This window comes from Anomalospiza imberbis, chromosome 5 (assembly GCF_031753505.1).
Source record: "Anomalospiza imberbis isolate Cuckoo-Finch-1a 21T00152 chromosome 5, ASM3175350v1, whole genome shotgun sequence".
In the NCBI taxonomy this organism is placed as follows: Eukaryota; Metazoa; Chordata; class Aves; order Passeriformes; family Viduidae; genus Anomalospiza; species Anomalospiza imberbis.
Genome location: NC_089685.1, coordinates 44,589,774 through 44,613,078, shown reverse-complemented (window position 1 = coordinate 44,613,078; position 23,305 = coordinate 44,589,774). Strand labels below are relative to the sequence as shown.

The following is a 23,305-nucleotide window of genomic DNA, read 5'->3' as shown; positions in this document are numbered from 1 at the left end:
TAAGGGCTGCTGGAGATGGGTGATGCCCACATTACTCTGCTCAGTGCCCAGCACTTTGGGGTTTGGCAGGTTTGCCTTGGTACAGAAGAATGAATGTGTTTAATAAAAAAAAAAAAAAATCACATAATCACAGAATTGTTGGGTTGGAAGGGACCTCTGGAGATCATCTAGTCCTGCCCCCCTGCCAAGGCAGGGTCACTCAGAGCAGGTGGTACAGCAATTCACATTCCAGGTGGCTTTGGAGTTTCTCTAGAAGGGAAGACTCCACAACCTCCCTGGGCAACTGTTCCAGTGCTCTGCCATCCTCAATGGGAAGTAGTTCTTCTTCACGTTGAAATAAAACTTCTCGTGTTTTAGTTTATGGCTATTGCTCCTAGTGCTGCCACTGGGCACCACCCAAAAGAGTCTGGTTCCTCCTCTGGCACCCCCTTTAAGATATTTATCTGCATTAAAGAGATCACCTCTCAGTTGTCTCTTCTCCAGACTAAACAGGCCCAGCCCCCCGCAGTCTCTTTGTAGCAGGGCATCTCACCCCTCACAAGAACTTATTTGTTATTTGTTAACTGGTCAGACAACTCAATCAGGACAAGCTGTCTTGTAGTGGGTCATTTTGGGGCCATGGGATTAACATGGGTCTGGCATCTCCCAACTGCCAATAAATATCTCACCGTCCAAGTGAGATCTGGAATGATAAGCTAGATTTCTGACTGACAGACACCTCACTTTACAACTGTAAAAGCCACACCAAACTTCCACAAAGCAGAAATCTTCTACACGTTTCCCTGGAAATGTGTGGAATTTCTCCCCTGAACAGGGACACTGCTTTGACGATACTCTCCTGGAGGCTGAGTGAAGGAATCTGTGAATGTTATTGACCTGTCAGTGGGAAGTAACATATCACTCCAAATAGTATTTCCTTTGCTACCTTTAATAGAGGTACTGTTTTATGTTATGCTGTAATCTACCCCAAGTTGTTTTAGTTTTATACTGTGTAGTAAGTAATTCTGATTAAGATCTTTTGTCTATCACTTGTCTGTTCAAGAAATAATTCATTTTTATAAATAGACCTGATCTGCCATGACTAGGAACTTGGAGGCCAGAGTGAGTCCTTACATTTAAATGGTTGCCAAAATCTGAGCTAAGGCAGAGCTTATCTGAAGCTCCCACTCCTCCCATGGCACTTGTCTTATAGGAGAGATGCTCCAGACCCACATCATTCTTGTGGCCTCTGCTAGACCCTCTCCTCACCACAAACTGGGAAATGAGCTCTCTCACCCAGTTTGTTAGGTTAGAAAGCTGACATTACTTTGTTCAGCACAGAGGTACGCGGGTATTGCCTTACCAAACATGTTAATCAGTTATCAAAACTTTTGACTATACATTTTTGTTGCGGTGTGTCTCCTCCCTCCCAAAGGTAACCCTCTCCCCCCGCCCCAACCCCCATGAGCCCTGGCTGTGAGACAGGGGGTCCAGGGGGTCGAGTGATTGGCAGATTTGAAAGATACCCCCTGCCCCCTGTGGCTATTGGTAGACCTAAGTGCCCCTTCTCTCCTGGCACCCCTCCCCCTCACCTGGTTGGTGGCTACCTGTCCCTGCCCCTCCCCTCACCCCCGGGTTAAAAGGACAATCCAGCCACGTGGCCGGCCCTTCTGTTGGAGCTGCCAACAGATCCACAACTCTGTAGCTGAAATAAAGCTACAGCTCTGGATACAGCTCTGGATCAAGCTCTAGCAGAAGTGCCTCCTTTCTTCACCATTGCCTGAAGCCTCTCCACTGAGGAATATCGCTCGCAGCCTCTGAGTAACCCAAGGGTGTCACTGGGGAGGAAACATCCCAGCTGCCGCCATTGGACTCAGCAGCAAGGCAAGCCCGGGCAGGTCTCTGTCGGAATATTGGGAACCCCAATACATTTTGGTAAACAAAGGAATTAGTATTCATTGGTTACTGGTTATGTAGTTCTCTTATTAATTAGTATTCTATCTTCTACTGGTTAATGATTCTCTCACTTTTCATGTTAATTAGTCCACATGATCAGTTTTTCTCCTCTTTTGAGTCAAGGAGTTTCTTGGGTTGGTGGCCTGTGATCAGTGGTTGGAGATCCCCCCCACCAGAATTACCTTTTCCCACTTGAAGCTGATTTCAACACAAATAGTGAGTATCCGTGGCCGGGCCAGGGAGGAGATTGTCCTGCTTTGCTCTAGGCTGGGGCAGCCTCACCTCAAATATTGTGTGAAGTTTTGGGTGCCACAATATCGGAAAGACATTAAACTCTTAGAGAGTGTCCAAAGGAGGGCACAAGGATGGTGAAGGGCCTTGAGGGGAAGCTGTGTGAGGAGCAGCTGAGGGCACTTGGTCTATTCAGCTGGAGGAGACTGAGGGCAGACAGCGCAGTCATAGCTTCTCCTGAGGGGAGGAGGAGGAGCAGGCTCTGAGCTCTGCTCTCCGGGACCAGGGACAGACCCGAGGGAACTGGAGCTGGGTCAGGGGAGGGTCAGACTGCATATCAGGGAAAGGTTCTTCCCCCAGAGGCTGTCAGGCACTGCCCAGGCTCCCCAGGGAATGGTCATTGGCCCCAAGGCTGCCAGAGCTCCAGGAGCGTTTGGACAACGCTCTCAGGGATGCACGGGGTGGGATTGTCAGGGTGTCTGTGCAGGGCCAGAGGCTGGACTCGATAACCCTTGTGAGTCCCTTCCAACTCAGGATATTCAGTCATAGGCTCATTTTTAAAGAAATATAACTTGTCCGGTAACACCGAAGAGCACAGAAGGGGACACAGCACTACAAATATTGGCCTCACTAGGGCTGAGCAGCGGAGGAGGAGTATCTTCCCTGGCCACACAGATCAGCGTTGCCCCGCGAGGCCCCGGGACGCCGGCTCTGGCGGCGCAGCGCCGAGCAGCACCGGCCCCGCGGCCCTGAGTAGGGCCCCGCCCGCCGGGCGGAGCCGCCTGACCCGGCGCAGCCGGAACCCCATGGGCGGTGGCGGCCCACGCTCTGTGGCGGGCGGAGGACGGAGGCACCGCCATGGGCGCGGAGCAGAGCGCTGAGGCCGAGAGCCGCCCGGGTGAGCCCAGAGCCGCAGGTCGGTGCCTGGCGGGGAGCGAGGGCGAGGAGCTGTGCCGGCACAGCGGCTGTGGAGAAGGGAAAGGGGTCTTTCTCCGGGAGGCAGCGGCAGCGCGGCCCGGCCCTTCCTGTGACGGCTCGGGGGTACCGCCCGGGCCGGGAGAGCAGAGCCGGGGATGGGGAGCGCCCCGGGGGCGGGGGCGGAGCTAGCGGAACAGGAGTGAGTCAGTGGTGCATGTGTTCCGGAATCAGCTGTTCCCCGGTGGGGAGAGGGAACGGAGCTTAGAGCCCTTCAGTGATCTCGGCAATGTGCTATGAAAAGCATACCTGTGCAGTGTTAAATAGAGCAATATTCGCATAGGGTTGGATTCTGGTGTAATCTGATTATTCCCTCTCCCTCCAATATCCAGCATCTCCGTTGCCAGCCAAGCACCGAGCAAAAATGGACGACATTGTGGTCGTAGCTCCAGGAACACAATCCTCACGGAATGTCAGCAATGATCCAGATGTCATAAAACTGCAGGAAATTCCAACTTTCCAGCCCCTTTTGAAAGGTAAGTGATCGTTTTTCCTCTGTTTTTAAATGTCTTCTTTTTCTGTTCCTAATGGCATTTGTGTATCCTGAGGTTTCTACTGAAGTTCTTATTTCTGTCCCTATTTTTCACTTCCCCTCTTGTTTTAAACCTTACTCTCTTTTGTTATGCCATAATTAATCTCAGCCTTCTAAACAGTGGGTGAACTAGTTTAGAGGTGTGCTGGTAATGTTCTCTGCAATGGAGCCATCTGCTGTGAAGACAAAACAGCTCCAAGCATACCAGCTTGCCCCGTACCACTGGTTGATGAGAGATGCTGTGTTATGCTCTAGTATATAATGGATTATGGTCTCCTGTTTTGCTCTAATCTTTTAAAAACAGACTGTATGTTACTCTCAGAGTCATAGCTACGTGTGTATGCTTTCAGCTGTTTGAAATCAGGGTACCTTGTGGGAGTTTTCAACACAGAGCAGATTTTATTCTTTTTTTTTTTTTTGTAGTAGGGTAGATGGGCTGAGACTTTTCTTTGTAGCATCACACCATGACTTTTTGGACAGAAAGTATTTACTTTTTGTTTGTTTGTACATGCCTACTGCATGAGGGTACTGAAACATGCCTAAAACCTGTAGACATTATTATAGCCTACTGGGCCATACATTTAATATTTTATTGGGCACTTTATTTTATGAGTAAGTTCTGGATGTGCATGGCACTGACTGCTGTTTCCCTGCAGAAGGGGCAAAAAGATAGAGAAGCCGTGAAAAAAAGCAGAACACGCTTCGCCTGTAAAGCACAGGCTTTGTCCTGCTTTGTATGTAAGACAGAACCAGGGTCTTGCTAGTGACAGCTTGACATGTAAATGCTGCAATCCAAATCCCTAAAAGAAATGAGGAAGCTTTAATATGAGAGAAAAAAATTAGAAGATGCTACAACATCTGGCACGAAAGTTGTTGTGTGTGTATAAGAGTGTGATGACAAAGAGTTTCAGTTCCACCCAAGCTCATGAGCAAACCTGGGTTGCACAAGACCTGTGGAAGGAAGTCCTGGGAAGTGAGACTGGTGATCACTTCCAGAGATGGTGTTCCTGTGAGGCTGTTAAAGTCTCAAAGATCTCACGAGTCTCTCAAGAGTCTCAAGGCTTGAGGAGGGAAGTTAGAAAGAACAGAAAGCAGCAGCCATGTGGCTGAAATGCAAAGGCTGGAGGTTACTGTCTTAGATGACCAGTCCAAGTCAGCTCCTAAATGTGCACCCTTTAAGTTGTCTTGGTGGCTGAGTTGTTTTTTCTGGCCTTACTTTGGACCTGAAGGTGTGGATGTACAATAGAAACATTCTCTTCTGTTATTGTCACTTGGCCTGCTGCTTCCCTACAAGTCTCTTGAGACGTGGTTACATCTGGTGACTGCTCAAGAGTTTTGCATGCTGAATCACTTTTGTGAACACCTTTTTCAGCCTCAAGTACTTGCTATTACTTGAACAACCAGACTGTGATACTTGTGTTCACTACAGCAAGTAGTGTGGGCCTGTTGAGTGAGTTGACTCTTGAGAGATGTCAGATCTACCAAAGGCCCACTTGGGAAACTGTTCTGTTTTGGACTAGTCTCTTATCTGTATTCTTCCCATGCAAGATTATGTTTCTGGAAATGTTGAAGAAGTTTCAAGATCTTTTAGGAGCTCATTCTAAAAGCTTGTGTCTTGTGATCTACCAGCTTGCAGGTGGACTTATAGTCCCTGTGAACTTCATTGTTCTATTCAGTTGCTCCTTGCCTAAGCAAAGCCAAGGGGTTTTATTTTGCTTTTGAGTTTCAAAAGGGGAATAATCATTAAATAAATGGACTGGAAAAGTACATGGTCATGTAAACACTGCATGTTCTTGAAAAACAAATGTCCTTGTTCCTCCTAGCCATATTGAGTTGAGCTTGTGATCAGTGAACCTGGAAATCTTTACCAATGTGCTCTCTCACTTGGAAGAAAATGCTAGTGTCCTGTCCATAACATCTTTCATTTTTTCCCTTGACTTCTAGAGGGAGAATTGCACCTCAGAGTTACAGCTATGACCCCTTGTAAAAAGACTCTCTCCTTATTTCTTGTAGGCTCAGTTCAGGAACTGGAAAGCTGCTGTGAGGTTGCTCTAAGCTCTGTCTACCTTGACCTTGAAGACTCCTCATCTGGATAGCCTCATCATAAAAAAAAATTTCTTCCTTATGTCCAATCTAAACCTACCCTCTGTAGTTTAAAACCTGTCTCCTTGTTCCTTCATTGCAGGCCCAGATAAAAGGTCTCTCTCTTTCTTATGAGCTTTATTTGTCTCTGGAGGTTTTTTGGGGAAAGAAACATTTTCTTGCTAATGGCTAGAATTGTGCACTGGTAAAAGGTATTCAGCATGAAGAAGCAATAGAAATAGGTTACTATATCACTGCAAAGGCACTGTGTGAGTGGCAGAAACTTCTTTACATGCTGTGCCTCTTCCTGTTCCTATAGGATTCTGTAATTAGTTTCCTCTCCAATCTCATTTCATGGTTCTTCAGGTCAGCCTGGTGTTATTGGGACCAAATGAAAATCCTGACTGGTTGACAAAAGCTGCCAGATAGGCAGTGACTGTCAGCTGCTACTGACAGGTCAGGGAGGACTGTGACTTCCCTCTGGTGGATTAACCCCTATGTAAAACAGCACCTGTAGTAACTTGAAACAAACTTTTGATGACTGGTCCCCTGAAAGTACTGGTTATGTTTTTGTGCTGCCCTATCCCTTGTTGTTTCCTCCTTGTTTGGAGGAAGATGTTGTGGCAGCATCTCTTGGAAGTGTGATACGCTGAGTATTGAGCATACTGTGAGTTCACTGAATATGGTCTTGTGGTTATTTAGAGATAATGCAGCAACCCTGTTTTGTGTTCTGACTTATTTCTGGAGGAAACCTTAATACTAAAAGAACAATTTTAATGCTAGATACTTAGCTGTTGAAGCTTTTGGTGGTGCTTACTTAGCCTTCTGCAAGAAATTTTCTTGATGATACTTTTCTTTCTGTTTTGTCTGATGGTGTTTGGATTGTTGTGTCCAAGTTCCCAGGAAAGCAGGGATTATTTCTGTGAATTAAGCAATGTGCTGATAAGCTGCTGGAGACTGGCCTATGAACAGTTCAGCTATGTCACATGCAAATTGCATTTGTCATGTCCAGCATATCTTCTGTCCTGGTCCCTAAAGCACTGAGAGAAAAAAGGTCAGCAGAGGCTGCTGAGGCTCACCTGCATTCCCAGATGCATCATGTAGATGAGAGGTGCCTTTTTTGCAGACATTCAGCAAGTTACTTGTGCACTCCATTTCACTTTGTTTTGAAGACCACTTTGTCAAACATAGGTGGTCTTCATCTTACAGCCTTGTGAATGATATTGTGTGCAGTTCATTAGCATCCTCTAGCCTAGAATAACTGGATTCTTGTTCTACAGATAATTCTGCTATTTTTCTAAGAATAGCAAATAATGGGAAGAGGTTGCTCAGTGAGATTGTGGCATTTCTGCCCATAAAGTTTTTAAGGGCATATTAAGCAAAGCTCTGTCAGTCATGAACTGGAAGTAAATTAAGTAATTACATTAAGGAGTATACAATGAGAACGTTACTTACGGTGCAGCTTGTTACCCGTATTTATTATTGTTATTTATTAAGAAAGGCATTTCATAAAGAACACAGTGAGACTTCTACTCTGAAAAGTTGAGGCTATAGTTTACCTGGAAGTAGTGAAACAAGGAAACCAAGGTTAAATGGCAGAAAGAGTAGGTCCAGCATAATGAATTTCCTTTTAGGCTCAATATATTTTGAAGTAGAAAACTTGTAATATATTACAGCTGGTGTACATCTTCAGCCGAGAAGCACAGGGAGATGCTGAGAAATCTGGGGTGAAACTTGTGATGCTGTACAGTGCTCCATGGATTTTCCCTGGTCCTCCAGGGACAGGAAACAGAAGCTTGTGTTACCTTGAAATTTTTGTTAACACTTTTATAGCTTCTTTTATGAAGTTGTTTTTCAGGTAGGAAAGCTACTTGTCTAAAAAAAAAAGCCAGTGTATTTTTCTTTCTAGCATAGTTTATGAAAGAAGGAGGGATGTTTAGAGTTTACTGCATTTAAAGCAAGATTTTGTCACATCTCACTCCTCAATATTTTCTTACATCCTCTCTTCTTCCCCTTTCCTCACTGTATGCTCAATTTATAATGTGGGGAATTTAGCTAATAGCACATGTCAGTGAGCTTTATTCCTATAATTCTGTACACATGGAACTTGAATGCTTTTAGAATTCTGTCCCTGTGCCTTACAAGGAGGATCTGTGGCTTGTAACTGCTGAGTGTATAGGCCTCTACTAAAATTTGAAACATCCAAGTTTGTTGGATGTACCCCATGTCTAGTACTCGTAACAAACTGTGCATGTTGGGTAGAAAAAAATGTGAGTACATCTGCCTGGTGAGTTAGAGGTTTTTTAGTGTTACTTTGTTTGTTAGTGGGGTTGTTTTTTTGGCATGGGTTTGGTGTTTCTTTGGGTTGGTTTTTTTTTTGTTTTTTTTTTTGGCTTGTAGAGCAATATTCTGTATTGTACAGATCTGTCTCTCCATTTTAAATTCATGATTTGAAAGTAGCTCCTGAAATCAGAATCTAGAAGATGCTTCAATTTTGAGAAGAGGAGCTTTCCCTTCAAAGGACAGCTGAAGGAGTGGATGAAGAGGATGTCTGTCTTCCATGTATTCCTCAGTTGTTTTTTGGCTGTTTGGAGACTTGAACTAAGTCAGTTTTCTGTGTGAGAGGATTTGAGTCTGTGGTTAGACTTTTCCAGTCAATATGCTCAACACCAGTTCAGTCTATGCTCCTTCACAGGAAGAGCATTAGGAACTACAGATACAGAGTTCTCCAACCTTTCTCCCTTTCCCTTCCCCTTTGCCAGCTGTTCCACACCCCTTGGTGTAGTTTGTGTGTTGGCTGATGAACAGAATGAGTATAAGCTTGTCTGCCTAGGAGATTAGCCTGGCCTCTTCCCTGGCTGAGGTCCTTGGAACTCCAATTTTTACTGAACGCAATAGCTGTGACTCTTACCTGGATCTCCTCAGGCACATACTGCTCCTCCCCACCATCTTGCTGCGTGGGAATAAGCTTTGGTGGTTATTTCAAGTCACCTGCAGATCCTCCTTCCTTTTCAGAGCCTGGCAGAGCTCTTCAGCTGGCAGTGCAGTCCTTGGGGTGCAGTTTCCCTTGGGATACATTAGAAGATGTGCTGAGCAAAAATTCTGTGTGGGAGGGAGTTAACTGTGTCCTGGCTTATCAATTTGCCACAGACTTTAATGAGGAGTATCTGCATGCTGGCCAGAGTCCCTTGAAATCACTACTAATAGGCTAAGGTGAAAGACAAATAACTGCTTATAACATCTAAAATATCCAAGTGTAATCATAATTGCTAACAGAATGTGTAATCTCTTCATGTTGGGAGGAGACTGGAAGTCAGATGCATCTGATTGATTAGGTAGAGGAGCTGGTGTGTTCTGCTGGGGTCTAGATGGTGAATCTTTCCAGACAAGGATAAGCATGTAATGGGAAAGCACATGGAGAACTCTTTTCTGCCCTCAAGGATTTTAGGCATCGAAACTGGATATTGTTTTTTCTCTTTCCTCTCTCTCCCCTTCACATTTGTGTACTTTTATTCAGCATTACTGCCTTGTTCATAAGTTAAGACTTGATTGAGTCTTTGACTGAGGGGCCAGTTAAATTTATCACTTCTTTTTAATGTGTCTGTTGGCGTCTTTCTCTGATGGATGTCCATCTGTTGAACGTGATGTTTTCTATCAATGAAGATTGCATGCAGTGAAATATTCATGTGTAGGAGATATGTTTATGCCCTGTACATTCGTACTGTACAGACCTGTCTTTACTGTATATACCAGCTGTACAAGTGTAGGTTGCTTCATGTGATGCTGCGTGACTCCCCTGCTGGTTTTGGAATGTTTGTGTCTTACTGCTGGACCAGCAGCAGTGTTGTATTGTATCACTTTTGAAAACTGAATGTTTCAGTTTGATCTTAGGCTTTATAAGAATAAATAAGTTTATCCAAGTCCAGAAGGTTATTTGGTTTTGGGCCAGTTAGTTTATTGAGAAATATTATGCTTACCCAACAGGGTGTAAATTATTGCACCCTAATTACTGATTTTTTTTCCGTATGGGTGCTGAGTCAGTCAAGTGACTATGGTAGAGGTAAAAGATGAGAGGATGCTTCTGTATCTACTGCCTGTCTGCAGTTAGCTGCACTTTCTGTAACATCACGTCATTCAAAAACTCCACTCTTGTATTTATTTCCTGCCCAAACACTATCAGAAGAATAAAGAGCAGATTCCAGAAAGTCATATGTGTAAATAATGCACCCCTTTTCTAATTAGTGTTCGACTTACTAAAATAGTATAAAAATGAGAAGGGTTTTAAGGTACAAATGGGAAAGCAGGTCTGCTCCAGCCCTTAGCCTTGTTATCAAAACAATGTGGTGGGAGCTCAACTTAACCATGTTCTCTCTAGATAATTGTGTAAAATGAGATCAACAGCTGACCAATAAAGTACAGGCCAGCAAGCTCGTTGTTATGAAACCTTGAAGTTTAGAATCAAATTTGATCTGGCTCTATTCCTTTCTCAGGGCATCTTAACAAAAGGGAAAATAGGAATTCTGTGGTTCATTTGGCTTAAACAGTGAGGTCTGACATACTGAATATTCCCTCTATTTTCCATGTGGAGCTGGCCATGGTATGCTTGGCTTGTTGACACCCTTGCATGCATAAACCAGAAGATGTGCAATTGCAGATTGCATATTGAACCCTGAGATGCAGATGATCTCCTGGACATCCCGATTTTCAGTTTGCAGTAGTAACAAAGTGATGAGTAGTAATGTTAGTAGGGAGTGGAATTGCTGCCTGTTGTAGCTGTGTGTAGGTACCACTCTGCCAGCATGCCTGCAGACTGAGCTAAGGGGCACCAGGCAGCCTTTGGTGGGAGCTGCTAAGATGCTATGAGCCTGTGGCCATCCTTGGAATACTGTATGCTTATTATTGTGGGAGATTTTTTTTTTATGGTGGAAATTCTTATCTTTCAGCAATCTTAAGCCGCTTGAGAATTTCTGAAGATGGCACTGCAGCAATGTGAGCACCTTCTGTGTGTGAGCTGGTATTTTGGATGCTTGTGGAGTTTTTTGTTTGAGGCTTTCCTGTGTGTATGTGTGTGACTGTTTACATAGGTGCTTTTACCTGTGTTGCACATGTCTACTTCTCTCATGTTTTAAAATATTTATAATATTACAATTATGTGTGTAATTGTGGCACATAATTTTGGAGAAGACACAGTATGCCCAGGCTGCCCCTTGATGTGTTCATTAAATGTAAAATGTGCAATATCTCCTGCCTACCTGTTGTATTAAAGATCCACTATGAGTATGTTTCTTCATGTGGTAAAGAGTTGAAGGGCAAAATTAAGTGCACTTGCTACTTATGAGAGGTTTTTTAATGAGGTTAAGGGCAAACAGTAAAAATAATAGGCTGCTGTTTGAATAAACTTGTGTGGGATTTTTGTGGTTTTTTTTTAATATGCTGATGCATATAGAAATGACACTCTTGAAAAGGTAGGCGAGTCTGTACTAACGCAGTGAAAACTGAGACTTTGGGGTCCTATGCTGCAATTGTTAGTTAGCATGTCCTGTAGAATTCACTTGTATAACTTAAGACAGCAGTATTGCAGTGTGAAGTGTCATTCAGTGTTGCAGTAAAAGACCTGAGAAGCTCAGGCATTAAAATTACATTATTTTCACCATGCTACATCAGTATGGCAGTGGTGTATTTGTGCCCAAGGGAAAGGCGTAACAGCAAGTGGGATACTGGGACAGCAGCACAGGCTGTTAGTGGGTAACTGCTATGCAGGAGAAATCTATGCATTTCGTGCCTTGGGGGTAAGGAAGTACACGAGCAGTCGTTCAAATCAGGCTTGCAATGTCCTTTCTCTGTTTTCTGACTTGCTGTTTTTTACCCTTGTAGTTAGGAAAATGGATATTGAGACTGGAAAGCCTGCAGTCTTGGTAAGTGCCACAGGGTGTCAGTGGAATACAAAAGAAGTAGCAGATGTAGTTGAAAAGGGGTGGAAACCTTCCTGAAACAGCATGCTGGAAACTGTTTTCTTTTACAGCTCTTTCCATGAACATTTGTGTTCTATTTGCACTGGTACCAAGTGACCAAGGTCTTGTTGCCCTTGCTGGGTTTGGTACCCATTGTACCTGTGTGTTCAGCCACACAATGCTTTTTACTGAGAGGCAGCTACAGGCTGAAACAGTACTAGGTCTGTGAGGAGGAGATGGTGCAGTGATCTTCAGCTGAAAACCTTTCAGAAGGCTCTATGATATTGAAAAATAGAAATTTTGGGTGCCACTTATTTTCGGTTGTTGCTACTAGGGGGTCTCTAAGTGTGTGTGGTAAGAAAATGTGTAAATAGATCAGCAGTAATTCAGGTGAAAGAGTTTGAGGTTCAGAGGCTGTCCATGGCTCTTGATCCTCACCTCAGTACACCATCTGTAACAGGGAGTTCAGTAGCTTTTTCTCAACAACACTGTTTTGATCATAGGTATGTTGAAGACCAAGGTGATCTCATGCCAGCAGTGGTGCATAGTAAGTGCTTCCCTGGTGGCCCATTGTGCTGAGAAAAAATGTTTATTCACCACAGGGGATGGAACCTGGGAACTGTGTCTAGAAAATGATTGGAACCCTCTTTCCTTCTCCCTAGCTCAAAAATGTTCAGTTCAACGAGGTCTTCTTTCCAGTTCATCACCAGCCCTACAAACCGGTGTTGCTGCGAGAGTGCAGATCATGGGATGAACTGTGTGAGGGGTGAGACACGAAGTGAGAAAGGTAAAGGGGAAGAAATAATGTGTTAAGTGATAGCCTAAAATTCTAGGCTTTTACCTCACCTTCCTCGTGTATGAGAACAGGTAATCTCACATAAATGAAGATATTTGTTAGGGAGAATCTTTGTATATATATACCTGTTAAGCTAAATCCAGTGCTTTGCTAATTCCTAAGTTATTTTTAGGAGAGGGAGTGTAGAAGAGGAATGTCTTGAACCTTAATCTCTCTTGCCTTGGAAATGTCATGAAGGTATCTTGTGTCCAGTCTGTCATGCCAATAAAAGCCCTTTGAGTTGGCAAGGGATTTATGTGATTCTCTTTTCATCAGTGCAGTAATGGGAGGTCTGTACCACAACATCTGGACATCAGCTGAAGAGTACTGTCCTTCACTATATACTGCCCAAACCTTTTGGTGCTTGGGAAGGTTGTTGGTGCACACCAAGAATTTAAGATTATAATCTATTTGCATATAACCATTAAAAAGCCTAAAATTGTTCTCAGTGAGACACCATGCAAAATTACTTGTGCATGTTCTCCTCCCCCTGATCTCAACTGTCCAAAGTGAAATCCCTGGCAAGACATGCCTCATCAGCATATGGACTTCGGTGTAAAAGTACTGGAGTCTGAGTTTCTTCATTTAAAATTCACTCTTTATGCAAACTTTTTCTAAACTCCTGTGCCAGCTACCGTGGATGGGAAAGCCATGTTTCAGGTTAAAACAAGAAGCGTAGTGCCAAGGAAAACCCTTATCCTAAAGAATCCCTTTCTTTTTTGGATATTAGCTGACCAGAAAAGCGATTGTCTCTTCCTACTGTGGTTTTACTCTGCTGTGTCCTTATTGTGGTGGGTTTTCTGCTGTGCATCCTCCACCTTCTCTCTGACTGTTGTGTGTAATTGGAAGCTGACCTGGGATCTGCTGGACTGCAGATACCATTTGCAGTTGTGGTGCTGTAAATGGAATGCTTCCAAAGAGCTCCTTGGAAAGTGTGATATTATGGACCTGGGAATTATAAATCATAGTCATCAAGAGACTTCAAAAAACCATAATTTTCATCTGGTAGTGTTTCAGTGAGTAACCCTTTGCTTTTAGTTCTTAGTCAAACCAAGATGGTGTTGACGAGCTCTGGAAAGAACAAATCCTGGTGATGCTTCACAAGTTTTGGATAAAATTAAAGTGTTCCTTTTGATACTGTATCAAACACAAATAAAACTGCTGGAAAGGCACTGTTGCTGGCTGATCTCTCTGCAAGGAATGGCTCAGGGTTGGCCTCAGCTGGCTCAGGAGGAGGATGGGAAAAAGTTGGTCAGAATTTTATCCATTCTCATTCTTTGTAAATAGGAGTCTTGGAAGGTTTCTGTCAGTTAAACAAAGCCTGAACCTAAAGGGGAAGCTTGATTTTCCTTTTAACCCTGAAGTCTTGACTTTATCTGATTAAACAGAACATTTATCTTTAATAGGAAGTGGAAGAGATATTGGAAATAGAACATCTTAAGTACTGCATGCTGCTTTGCCTCCCATGAGAGCAAATCTTACTTTTTCTGTGATGTGAAAGTAGGAAGATGCAGGTGATTGAAATGGAAGTACATGTTTGCATTTATACATTTGCAGAAACAGGACAAATCAGGATAGAATACTTACTCTTGGTTTTGGTTGTCTCCCCTTCAGGGAACTTGTCACCAGTTTTAGTATGAACTGAAATTTGGAGTCAGTTTGGGTAGTGGCTGAATTGCTTTTTTTTGCAATAGTTTGAAATTCTTCACTGTTGTACATTCCCTCAGTTATTTATCTGATTTATTATGTTCTGTGGTAGAGAAGACAGAAAGAATTTGTAGATTAATCACTTGGAATGTAAATTACTTCTTTTGTCTAATGATCTCTATTATGACAACTGATGATTAAGTTACAGTGGTGTTTCAGACTTTCACTTCTTTATTGTAAATGCCAAATGCTGTTACTATCTGAATCCAGCTACTTTTGTGGTTAGATGTGGAATGTAAAGGCTCAGCCTAGATTTTAATGCCAGGCAATGGGACAAATGTGGTAGGAGCAGAATTATTTTTACATGTCATAGCTCTTGCCTATGCAAAGAAAATTGCGGTGGTATGTCAACCTTTGTACCACCTCAACTTGCAGAAGGAAGAATCTAAAAATATTAAAGTTTTGATTGCGTCAATTATTTAAGATGTAAGTAAAAATAAAGCAGTTTTCTGTGCTGTGAGTTAGATACTGAAGTGCTGTACTGCAGGAGTAGGATTGATGTGAAAAAGCGTGGTCTCTCCATAAAGATACAGTGAAATGGTTGAGTGAGTTGGCTAAAAATGGGCTGTGCTGATCTGCCATCATGGTCAATGTGCAACAGGGAAAGATAAGGGTAGTGCATTCAGGACAAAAGAAAATGTAGAAATTGTTGAATATTAACGGATTTGGTAGAGTTTTGGGAAAAGGTGAGAAACTGAGGATGTTTGTTTTCCAGCCTCCAATCAATTAATGTTTAACCAGTGGTCCTGAGTGACTCATCTCTACTCCTTGTAAACAACATTTTAAGATTAAAGGAAGATAGGGTGATCAATGTAACCAGGGAATTCCCTGGGAAATAAAAAAAGGAAAGATACTTCTGGCAGGCAAGGAACTTGATTTGGCTCACCATGGAATCTGGCAGGCACTTTGGCTGGTGTGGGGAGAAATCTCAGGGGTTGTGGACTGTGGTCATGTGGGCACCAGCTGAGATCAGCTCTGCCAGCTGTCCCAGTTAGGTACTTTAGCACTAAGGCAAGCACATATCCAAAATTAGCTTCTGGACTTGGTGCAGTAGAAGATAATGTGCAAGATTTATTGAGGCACTTTGGCTTCCCACAGAGTGTCCCTTTTGGATTCACTGACGCTTTGCTGACCAACATACTCCTCAGGAAAGTGGGGCGGGGTGGTTATGAAGGAGTGGGTGGTGATGCTGTGGCAGGAGCAGAGACAGCTGGACTGATGGACTTGCACCTTTGGGGCTTCTGTACAAATATTTTGTATTCTGCTCTTTAATCCTCAGTTCAGTTTGGTGATTTTTCCAAGAGCAAGGGTGAGCAGAAAAAGCTAAACCTAATGGCTTGGGACTCTTTTCCTGAAAACCAGCAGAACTGGTCTTTACTTTGGAAAGCTGGCATCCAGAAGGAACTGAGGTTGGAAAAGATAAAACATGCTGAGACTGTTCATAAACTTTTTGTTTAGAAACTGTTTTGATGACAGCTATTTTGATGTTTTTGATTTCCCGCTCTCTTATCTTCTTAACTGAAGGGGCTTGGTAAGAAAACAAAACCTGTGCTACTTCTAATTTTTAACTCTACTGAAGTTTTTCAGGAGACTAATCAAGGTCTCTGCTGTGCTAAACTACCTCTTTATTATCCAGATTGCTAGGCTTATTTTTCTTGCAATTCAAAATAAGATACAGTGAAATCAAGATAAGAACATATTATTGTATAGTTCAAGCCCTGAATATCAGAAAATTAAATGAAATAAATCTTACTATGCAGCTGAAAACCACAGAAATCTCTGTCATTTCCTCAATGTCAGTACTGAAATGAATAGAGCTAGTGCCTTTATTAATGTTAAGCTTTTTTATTAAAAATATCAACTGGGCAGGGGTTCCAAGTGGAGCTCGCCCCTGCTGTAGCTCTTCCAGGTGGCCAAAAGGAAGGCGGCATGCAGGCCCTGTCACGGAAGTCCAGAGCAGCAGCTGTCCCTTCTTCTACGCTGTGACACAATGGGTGCCACAGGGGTGAGGAGTGCACAATCTGTTGCTGGAGTTCAGAACAGCAGCTGTCGCTGCTCCGTCCTTGGTGGCAGCACCAGGACCCTCTGTCTATTCTGTCTTGATTTGCCCCATCCCACCCCAGTTGGTCGCTTTGAGATTATGGTGACAGACCAAAAGTTGATCACGGGTAGTGTTTCTCTCTTCCTCGGCTAGGGCATTTGTCTATCCCCCTCTACTATGTTTAGTTTTTTATTTAGGGGTGTCTTTACCCCCCAAAAATACTCCCATGGTCCCAGGGGGTTTTCTTATTTGCATGTTAGTCCCAGAATGTCGGTGTGGTAGGGGGAAGGCAGGTTACCTTCGGGTAGTTTAGAGAAAACAAACAGACAATTAACTAATTAACATTTCAATATCGGTAGCCAGCAGTCATTCCAGTGTTGCCAAGGGAACTAGGAAGGCCCTGCCCGCCTCTCTGGGGAACACCTGGAAACTTTGTTCATTACAAATACTACCATGCCTTCAATGTAGCTGGGGAGTGTGTGGGTTATTGCCTCTTTGACTGAAGCCTCTCTGCATGTAAGAGCAAAATTAATGTGACCTATTCTCGACTGATTTTCACTTCCTGTGGCCCACCACACTGATTACATCCCCTTTGAAATATTTCCTTTCCAAAATGGGACCACAAATGCACCCCTGCATGAAATAGAAGGGATTTGAGTTGCTGGCATTTGGTTAAAAAATAAGAGATTTTCTAGTATGTGTATTTTCAGGCAGAAGGATTGCTCAGGCATGAGGGGATTCTATGGATAATGTGTTAAATTAAACATGTCAGGGTGCACCTAATGTTTTTGTTGCATAAGACTAGACATGAGGTGTGTTATAAACGCCAATCATTTGTTTCAAAAATTTAGAAAAGTTTAATAAAAATAAAATGGTTATAAAAATAATACAAGTGTAGTAATAAAGGTTACACAATTAGAGTTAGGACAATTAATGAGACAATAACAGCAAAGAGTTACAGCTCGGGCTGCGTACCTCTTTCTGGACAAAAGTGAGCCAGGAAAAGGACCCCGTTAAAAGAAAATTTACTCCTTAAGAAGGGTAATCTGTTGCATATACAAAACACTTTATGAATATGCATATATTTTATTTAAAACAAGAAATCCATCTGGTACTTGTCAAGAAATTTTCTGTAATCCCCAGATCCGCCTTCCAGTCTAAGTCCAGCTTGAAGAAGTTCATTTCTGCTGATAAGGAAAACCATAAACTCCTCTCCTCTGGAAAATATATGGGTTTCTGTAATTGTTATCCCTGTGCGAAGAATTTTTTGATTATCTTCTCCTTTTCTTGAGCTAATTAAAAGAATACCTTACACACATAATTCCTATTTTAACTACTAAAGCTTAATTTTAATTACAAAACTACATTTACTATATTATTAAAATGTTAATACAACATAACTTTCCAACCTAGCATAATACATATAGTAAATGTCTGCGTAGAGCCATATAATATGCATTTTTCACAAACCTTCCTCTTTCTTTTTTATAATTACTTTGGCTCGAGCAATATTTATTGCTTTCTAGCCTTCATTTTTTTTTCATTTCTTCACAAATCAATCTAACTTCCTGAAAGGGGTCTTCTATATTATTTTGTTTCTTTAATACCATAATCCTTTGCACCATTTTTGTTGTATCTAATTTTTGATCCATGGTCACTATTTGCATGCCTTGAACTACACTGGTGATGAGTCGAATGAAACAGGGGATCAAACAAGGAAGGAATATTAGACCAGCTGTAGCGCATAAAAGGAAGAAGCCTAGCTTTTTCCACCATTCTATTCCCAACACCTTATCCCACCAGCTAGTATTTAGCATTGATTCCCACCTTTGAACTGGTACTTGGGCTATTTTTCTGATATCATTGACTATATCTAGGACAGCATCCCCATTATCATCTATTTTCAAACAGCAATCTGATGTATTGAATTTTCCACAAACACCCCTTTCTTCAGCTAATAGATAATCCAAAGCCAACCTATTCTGATACACGGCTGCTCTGATTTGGGTCTGTTGTCTTGACATTAATACCATTGCCCGACCAGTTTTGTTTGTTATTATCTCTACAGCTGCTTGGAGCCTTATAATACGATTTAACATATAAATTGGGGTTCGATATCCCCAACTCCCATCTTGTGCCCAGGTGGCTGGCCCATATGTTTCCAATATACGTTCAGGGGGCCATTCCTCATCTCCCCATTTTTGGAATCCTCCAATTAAGTCTCTCTTGATTCTTTTTAGATCCTCATAAACTGGTATCCCTAAGTGATCACCTTCAGACCCTGGCAAAAGAAAAAATCCTGGCTGTATGACTCCCAGAGTACAGCTCCCTTTCCACTGAGAGGGGAGTTTTGGGTATGCCCTTTTTCCACATATCCAGAATAAGCCATCTGGGGCTTTCCAATAATCAAATTTTTGCTCATCTATATTCTCCCAAAATTTAGAAATCTCTGGGATGCCAACGTAAGGATTTTTTCCTGTGTCATTACACTGAAAAAGTCTGATTTTATTATTATACTTACAATTTCCTTTTTTTACTTTTTCCTGGGTCCAATACATGGTGGGTTCTTCTGGGAGCCACCATACAGAAGTTCCATTACTGACCTTATATCTTTTACAGGGAGTTTTTCCTACTTCATGAAGGAACTTTTTCCCATTTCGCCAAAGACATTCTTCCCCTATGACTACTGAACTCAAAACCCACCCCTCTGGTCAGTTTTCTCCCCTTATTCTTGTCTGGTTCCACTTAAGGAGCTCAATTGGGCCTATGCTGCTGCCTTTCCATGGCTGTTCTTCTGACATCAGAGCCCCTCCACAGACCCAACAACTGGTTATGTTAAGTTCCTTACTTATTCTTTCTCCCAATTCTACAAACTGATTTTTACCCATCCTTGAAATATATATTTCTTTTTCTAATTGTTGTTCCAGTTTTGTATACAAATTGTCAAGTGAGATTGGTACAGGTTTAGGTGGTGGTGCCAGCTTAGCTTTTTTGTTTATCACTTGCTCTTTTACCAAATTCTGGGCTTTATTCCCAATAGTGTACGTGAAACAAATCCATTTCTCCCCTTTTGGGCATTCACTTCCCATCCTGTTACCACTTATTCCTAGATTCTCAGTAATCCAGTACTTTTGTCCACTGTGCATGCAGTTTCCTAATTTAGATGGGTTATAACAGTGACTGTTGACATGAGTGTGAGAGATAAAGAAGGAACCTCGGTGTCTTTCCATATACAGCTTCCGGTAACACCGGTAGCATGGCTTTGTCAATATCCCAAGAGGTAAAAGACAGAAAATGAGTGACAGAAAAAGGAGAGGTACAGTATGGCTTATACTCCCACCTCCCATGCCTATGGGGTTGCAACCCACAGCAGGTGTATGTGATCTTCTTGGTGGCGATTATAGAGGCCAATGTGGTCTTGCCCTCTCTTCTCTTGTCACTTTCTCTTAGCTAATTTCCAGGCAAATCGTTTTTGACACTCCTTGACGGTGGTCTCCCACTGTTCCTCAGCTATTTCCCATTCAACAGGCACTAATAATTCCCATCCACAAAACAAAGTTATTATTTCAGTTGCTTCGAGCTCTACTTGGATAGGGGATCTAGTTGGCACTCGACACTTCCTGCAACGAGGGTGTCGCTTGTGTGAACTACAATACCGGTTTTTCCTACAATTCAAACATTTACATTTAACTTAACTAACGTGCCCAGTATTTGGGTGAATCAAACAGGGTATATTACGTGGCACTGATTGAGATTGTAATTCACCCTCCTCTTTGTATAAATCACAGGCTAAGGGCAAAATACAGGTGTTTTCTGTCCGAAACAGTCCTGATCCTCCTGTCTGTGGTGGCAGTATTCCTTCCCAGGGAGGATATCGGAGGCGCCTCAAAGTTTGTCCATGCGGTATTTGAAACCACTGATGTAAACTTGGTCTTACTCCCCAGTCAGGTGTGATCCTGTGTATATTTCTTGGATCATTGGGGTCTTCCCAGTTCATTACCACCCATTCCCCGTTTAAGAGTCAATTTTGTATCACCCGGTTCAGAGGATATCGTCCACTCCTTAGGTTCTTCCACAGGTTCTTTGATTTTGCTGTAGTGAATTCACCCTCTTTCTGTGGTTCAGATTGCTGCTTTAGTGGTACCTGGAAAGGACTTCTTAATAACACAGTGTTAAAAGAAAGACAGTACTGCATTAACTTTTACCATTAGTTTTCTTCAAAACTTTTTGGGTTTAACTAAAAGCTTTTTTCTACAGCTGCTTCTTCTTCTTGTATCCAGCTGTTTTAATAGCTGCAGAGGCCAATTCTTCTTCCTGTGAGCTATAATTAGTTAAATAAAAAGACCAGGCCAGTTTTAACACTACATGTATCATATCTCTTGTTTTTTACTTTTTGGGCAACATTTAACTGTTTTAGTCTTACAGACCCATTCTTCAGAACAAAAAGCCTCCTCTTCTTAACATCAAAAAAACAGAAAGAGAAAAGAATTCTTGCTTAAACAAATAAATCACTTTGTGAAAGTCAGCTATCTCTGCCTTGATCTTATCTCTAGTGGTGTTCCCTTTTATTAATTAATTAATTTATTTATTTATTTATTTAAACAGTCTTGCGTTTAACTCTGTCCTTCGCCTCCCTCTCTCTTTTTCTCTCCCTCTCTTTCTCTCTTCACATTTTAACATCTACATTCCAATATTAGTCCACCTTCTAACATCAGTCCACATTCCAATGTCTCAGAGAGGTAAGTCTGCCAATCACTCTTCCCCCTTTTTCAACTTCTTTCCAAATTAAATTACTTTTGTTATGTGCATTTTGCAAGCATGCAATTCATGGCACTCTCCACCAAGGTTACTAGTCACTCACAGCTGACACAGTGCCAAAACTAAAGACTTGTTTTTCCTCACAAGCTCAAAAAGGTTGTAGGAACAAGGTAAACAACAACTTACTTCCAAAGTGACCCTGCCTGCACCAAAAAAGTAAGACAATGCTAGTTAGTGCAATGCAATTTGCAACTAAGCCAAGGTTTGATTTGGGAAGGGCATCTGAGGACACAGAGCATGAGTTTTACAAATCCATATTTTGAAGACAGAATGGACAAAACATGAATACAGTGGGGGGAGACAGAAAGTAAGGAATTTGTCTCTGCAATACCTTCTCTTTGACTGCTAGGAAACGCTGTTCAAAGAGGCTCCTGTGGTACAAACAATAATTGGATGGAAAGAGGCACTCTTGAATTTAAGCTTTAATGTCACAATAGGAAACAGCACCTGAACACTGCAGTGGTGAAGCACCCTGCCTGCAAACTCACTAGAGGCAAGCTACTGCTGCCACGCTGCAGGGCTACCTGCAGCACAGAGGGAATCACAACCAAGCCCTCCCTGCAGGCCTGGGTAAACCACACAAGGAACCCACAACTTCTTCATAGCTGTCTAACTCATTCCAGAAATAAAACTACAGCAAGCAGAGATTCCCCCCCACCGTTTTTTTTTTTTTTTTTTAATGTGTGTGTGTCACACACCCACAGTGATGCTGAAAGTAACAAATTAACAGCTTACATTAGAAGATAGTGAAACCTTTTCTTCATCCAGCTTTGTGTGTTCCCATTTATATATGTAGCCATCTCCAATTCTTAGGTCAAAAAAATGAGCCCTATTTTTCAGAAGTGCTATGCATGCACAACTCTAGTTGCTGTTCTAGGTGCACTGCAAGTAGTCAGCACTTCCAGGAACACAAACAAAACAAAAAACTAAGAAAGCAAAACACATTTGGGTACATGTAAAAGGACTGGCTGGAAGAAAAAATGTTTCCCATTGACCTGCCAAGCAGCTGGTGTTACCTTTAATTTAACTTTACACACTGAGAAGCACTTGATTGAACAGACTTGCATCGATTCAAAATAAATTAAAAGTAGGTTTGGCTATGTCACAGCTGTAAACTAGTTTTTCAACCTTAGAGTATAGCAAGTTACAGATTTCAAGATGAAAAATCACATTGCAAATTGGAAGAAATAATTTAAACTACTTGTACACAGTAAAGGGAAAAGAATTAGCTGAATTAACAGCTCAATGAAGACATTTGCTCAGTATGAAGCATCCTTCCCTATTTCTTTCTCTAGCCCAAACTTCCTTGTTAATTTTTTTTCTTGTTACTTTTACAGTATCTTTGCTCACACTATAATATTTTGGAATATTTAACAGACAGGTTCTTTTTTTGCTCCTGTGTCTACTACAAATTCTAATTCTTTTTCTTGGGGACCCACTTGTAAAGTTATCACAGACTCTAGATGGTATTTTTCCCTTAAAAAAAAATAGAGCCTCTAACATCCCTATTCTTCTTATTTGCTCATCTCTTAGAAGATTTTCAGATCTGTTGCTCTCTTAGGACAATCTCTCTTATAATGTCCTTTGCTCTTACAGTAAAAGCAGACATTCCTGGAATGCTCCTGAGACTTGGTTTGTTTCTCACATCAGTCTCCAGATCCATTCTGGAACGTTGCCTTATATTTCTCCCCAGTCTGTCCAACCATTCAGTTGGATCCTCCCCTTTCCCTTGTTGCGCCTCAAAAGTCCTTTCAGCATTTTGCCCTCGAGATGATGCCGCTTTTATTCCCTTGATTATTAAATTACAATACTCATTCATATGTTTTCTCCCCTCCTCATTATTTTGACTCTGCTCAGGAGGTGCAGTTGGCATTTTGTCCTCTCCAGGGGGGGCCTGTGTTTTTTCTTTACTCCCGGCTTCTTTGCTTGCGATTTTGATCATTTCCCTTTCTTCTGGAGAAAATAGTATCTTTATTATCGACCACATTTCTTCCCAGGTATAAATGCTTGAACTTAAAAATTGGTCTAATTGTTCAGCAGTGCTTATGGGATCCTTCAAAATCCCTTTGATTTCCTCTTTAAAATTCCTGACCTCAGAAGAAGTTAAAGGAGCATTTACAAACTCAGTTCCACCCCCTCCCATCGGGACCTCTCTTAGTGGAAACAGATCCCAGTCTTTTTCTATAGCCTTTCTCCCG

The 23,305-nt window shown here is 42.2% G+C and overlaps 1 protein-coding gene and 1 long non-coding RNA gene across 2 annotated transcripts in view; both read left to right on the top strand.

The window, feature by feature from the left end:
- The first annotated feature begins 2,920 nt into the window (after positions 1–2,920).
- Positions 2,921–23,305, top strand: part of BORCS5 (BLOC-1 related complex subunit 5) — an 87,064-nt gene continuing 66,679 nt past the window's right edge. Inside the window, exons 1-2 of the mRNA XM_068190434.1 lie at positions 2,921–3,082; positions 3,474–3,617. Coding sequence (XP_068046535.1) covers positions 3,025–3,082; positions 3,474–3,617 — 202 coding nt within the window. The 5' untranslated portion in view covers positions 2,921–3,024. The remainder of the gene's footprint in view (positions 3,083–3,473; positions 3,618–23,305) is intronic.
- On the top strand, positions 10,596–12,972 carry LOC137474121 (uncharacterized). Its single transcript, XR_010999162.1, has 2 exons — positions 10,596–11,670; positions 12,210–12,972. It is a non-coding gene; the product is annotated as an uncharacterized lncRNA (long non-coding RNA).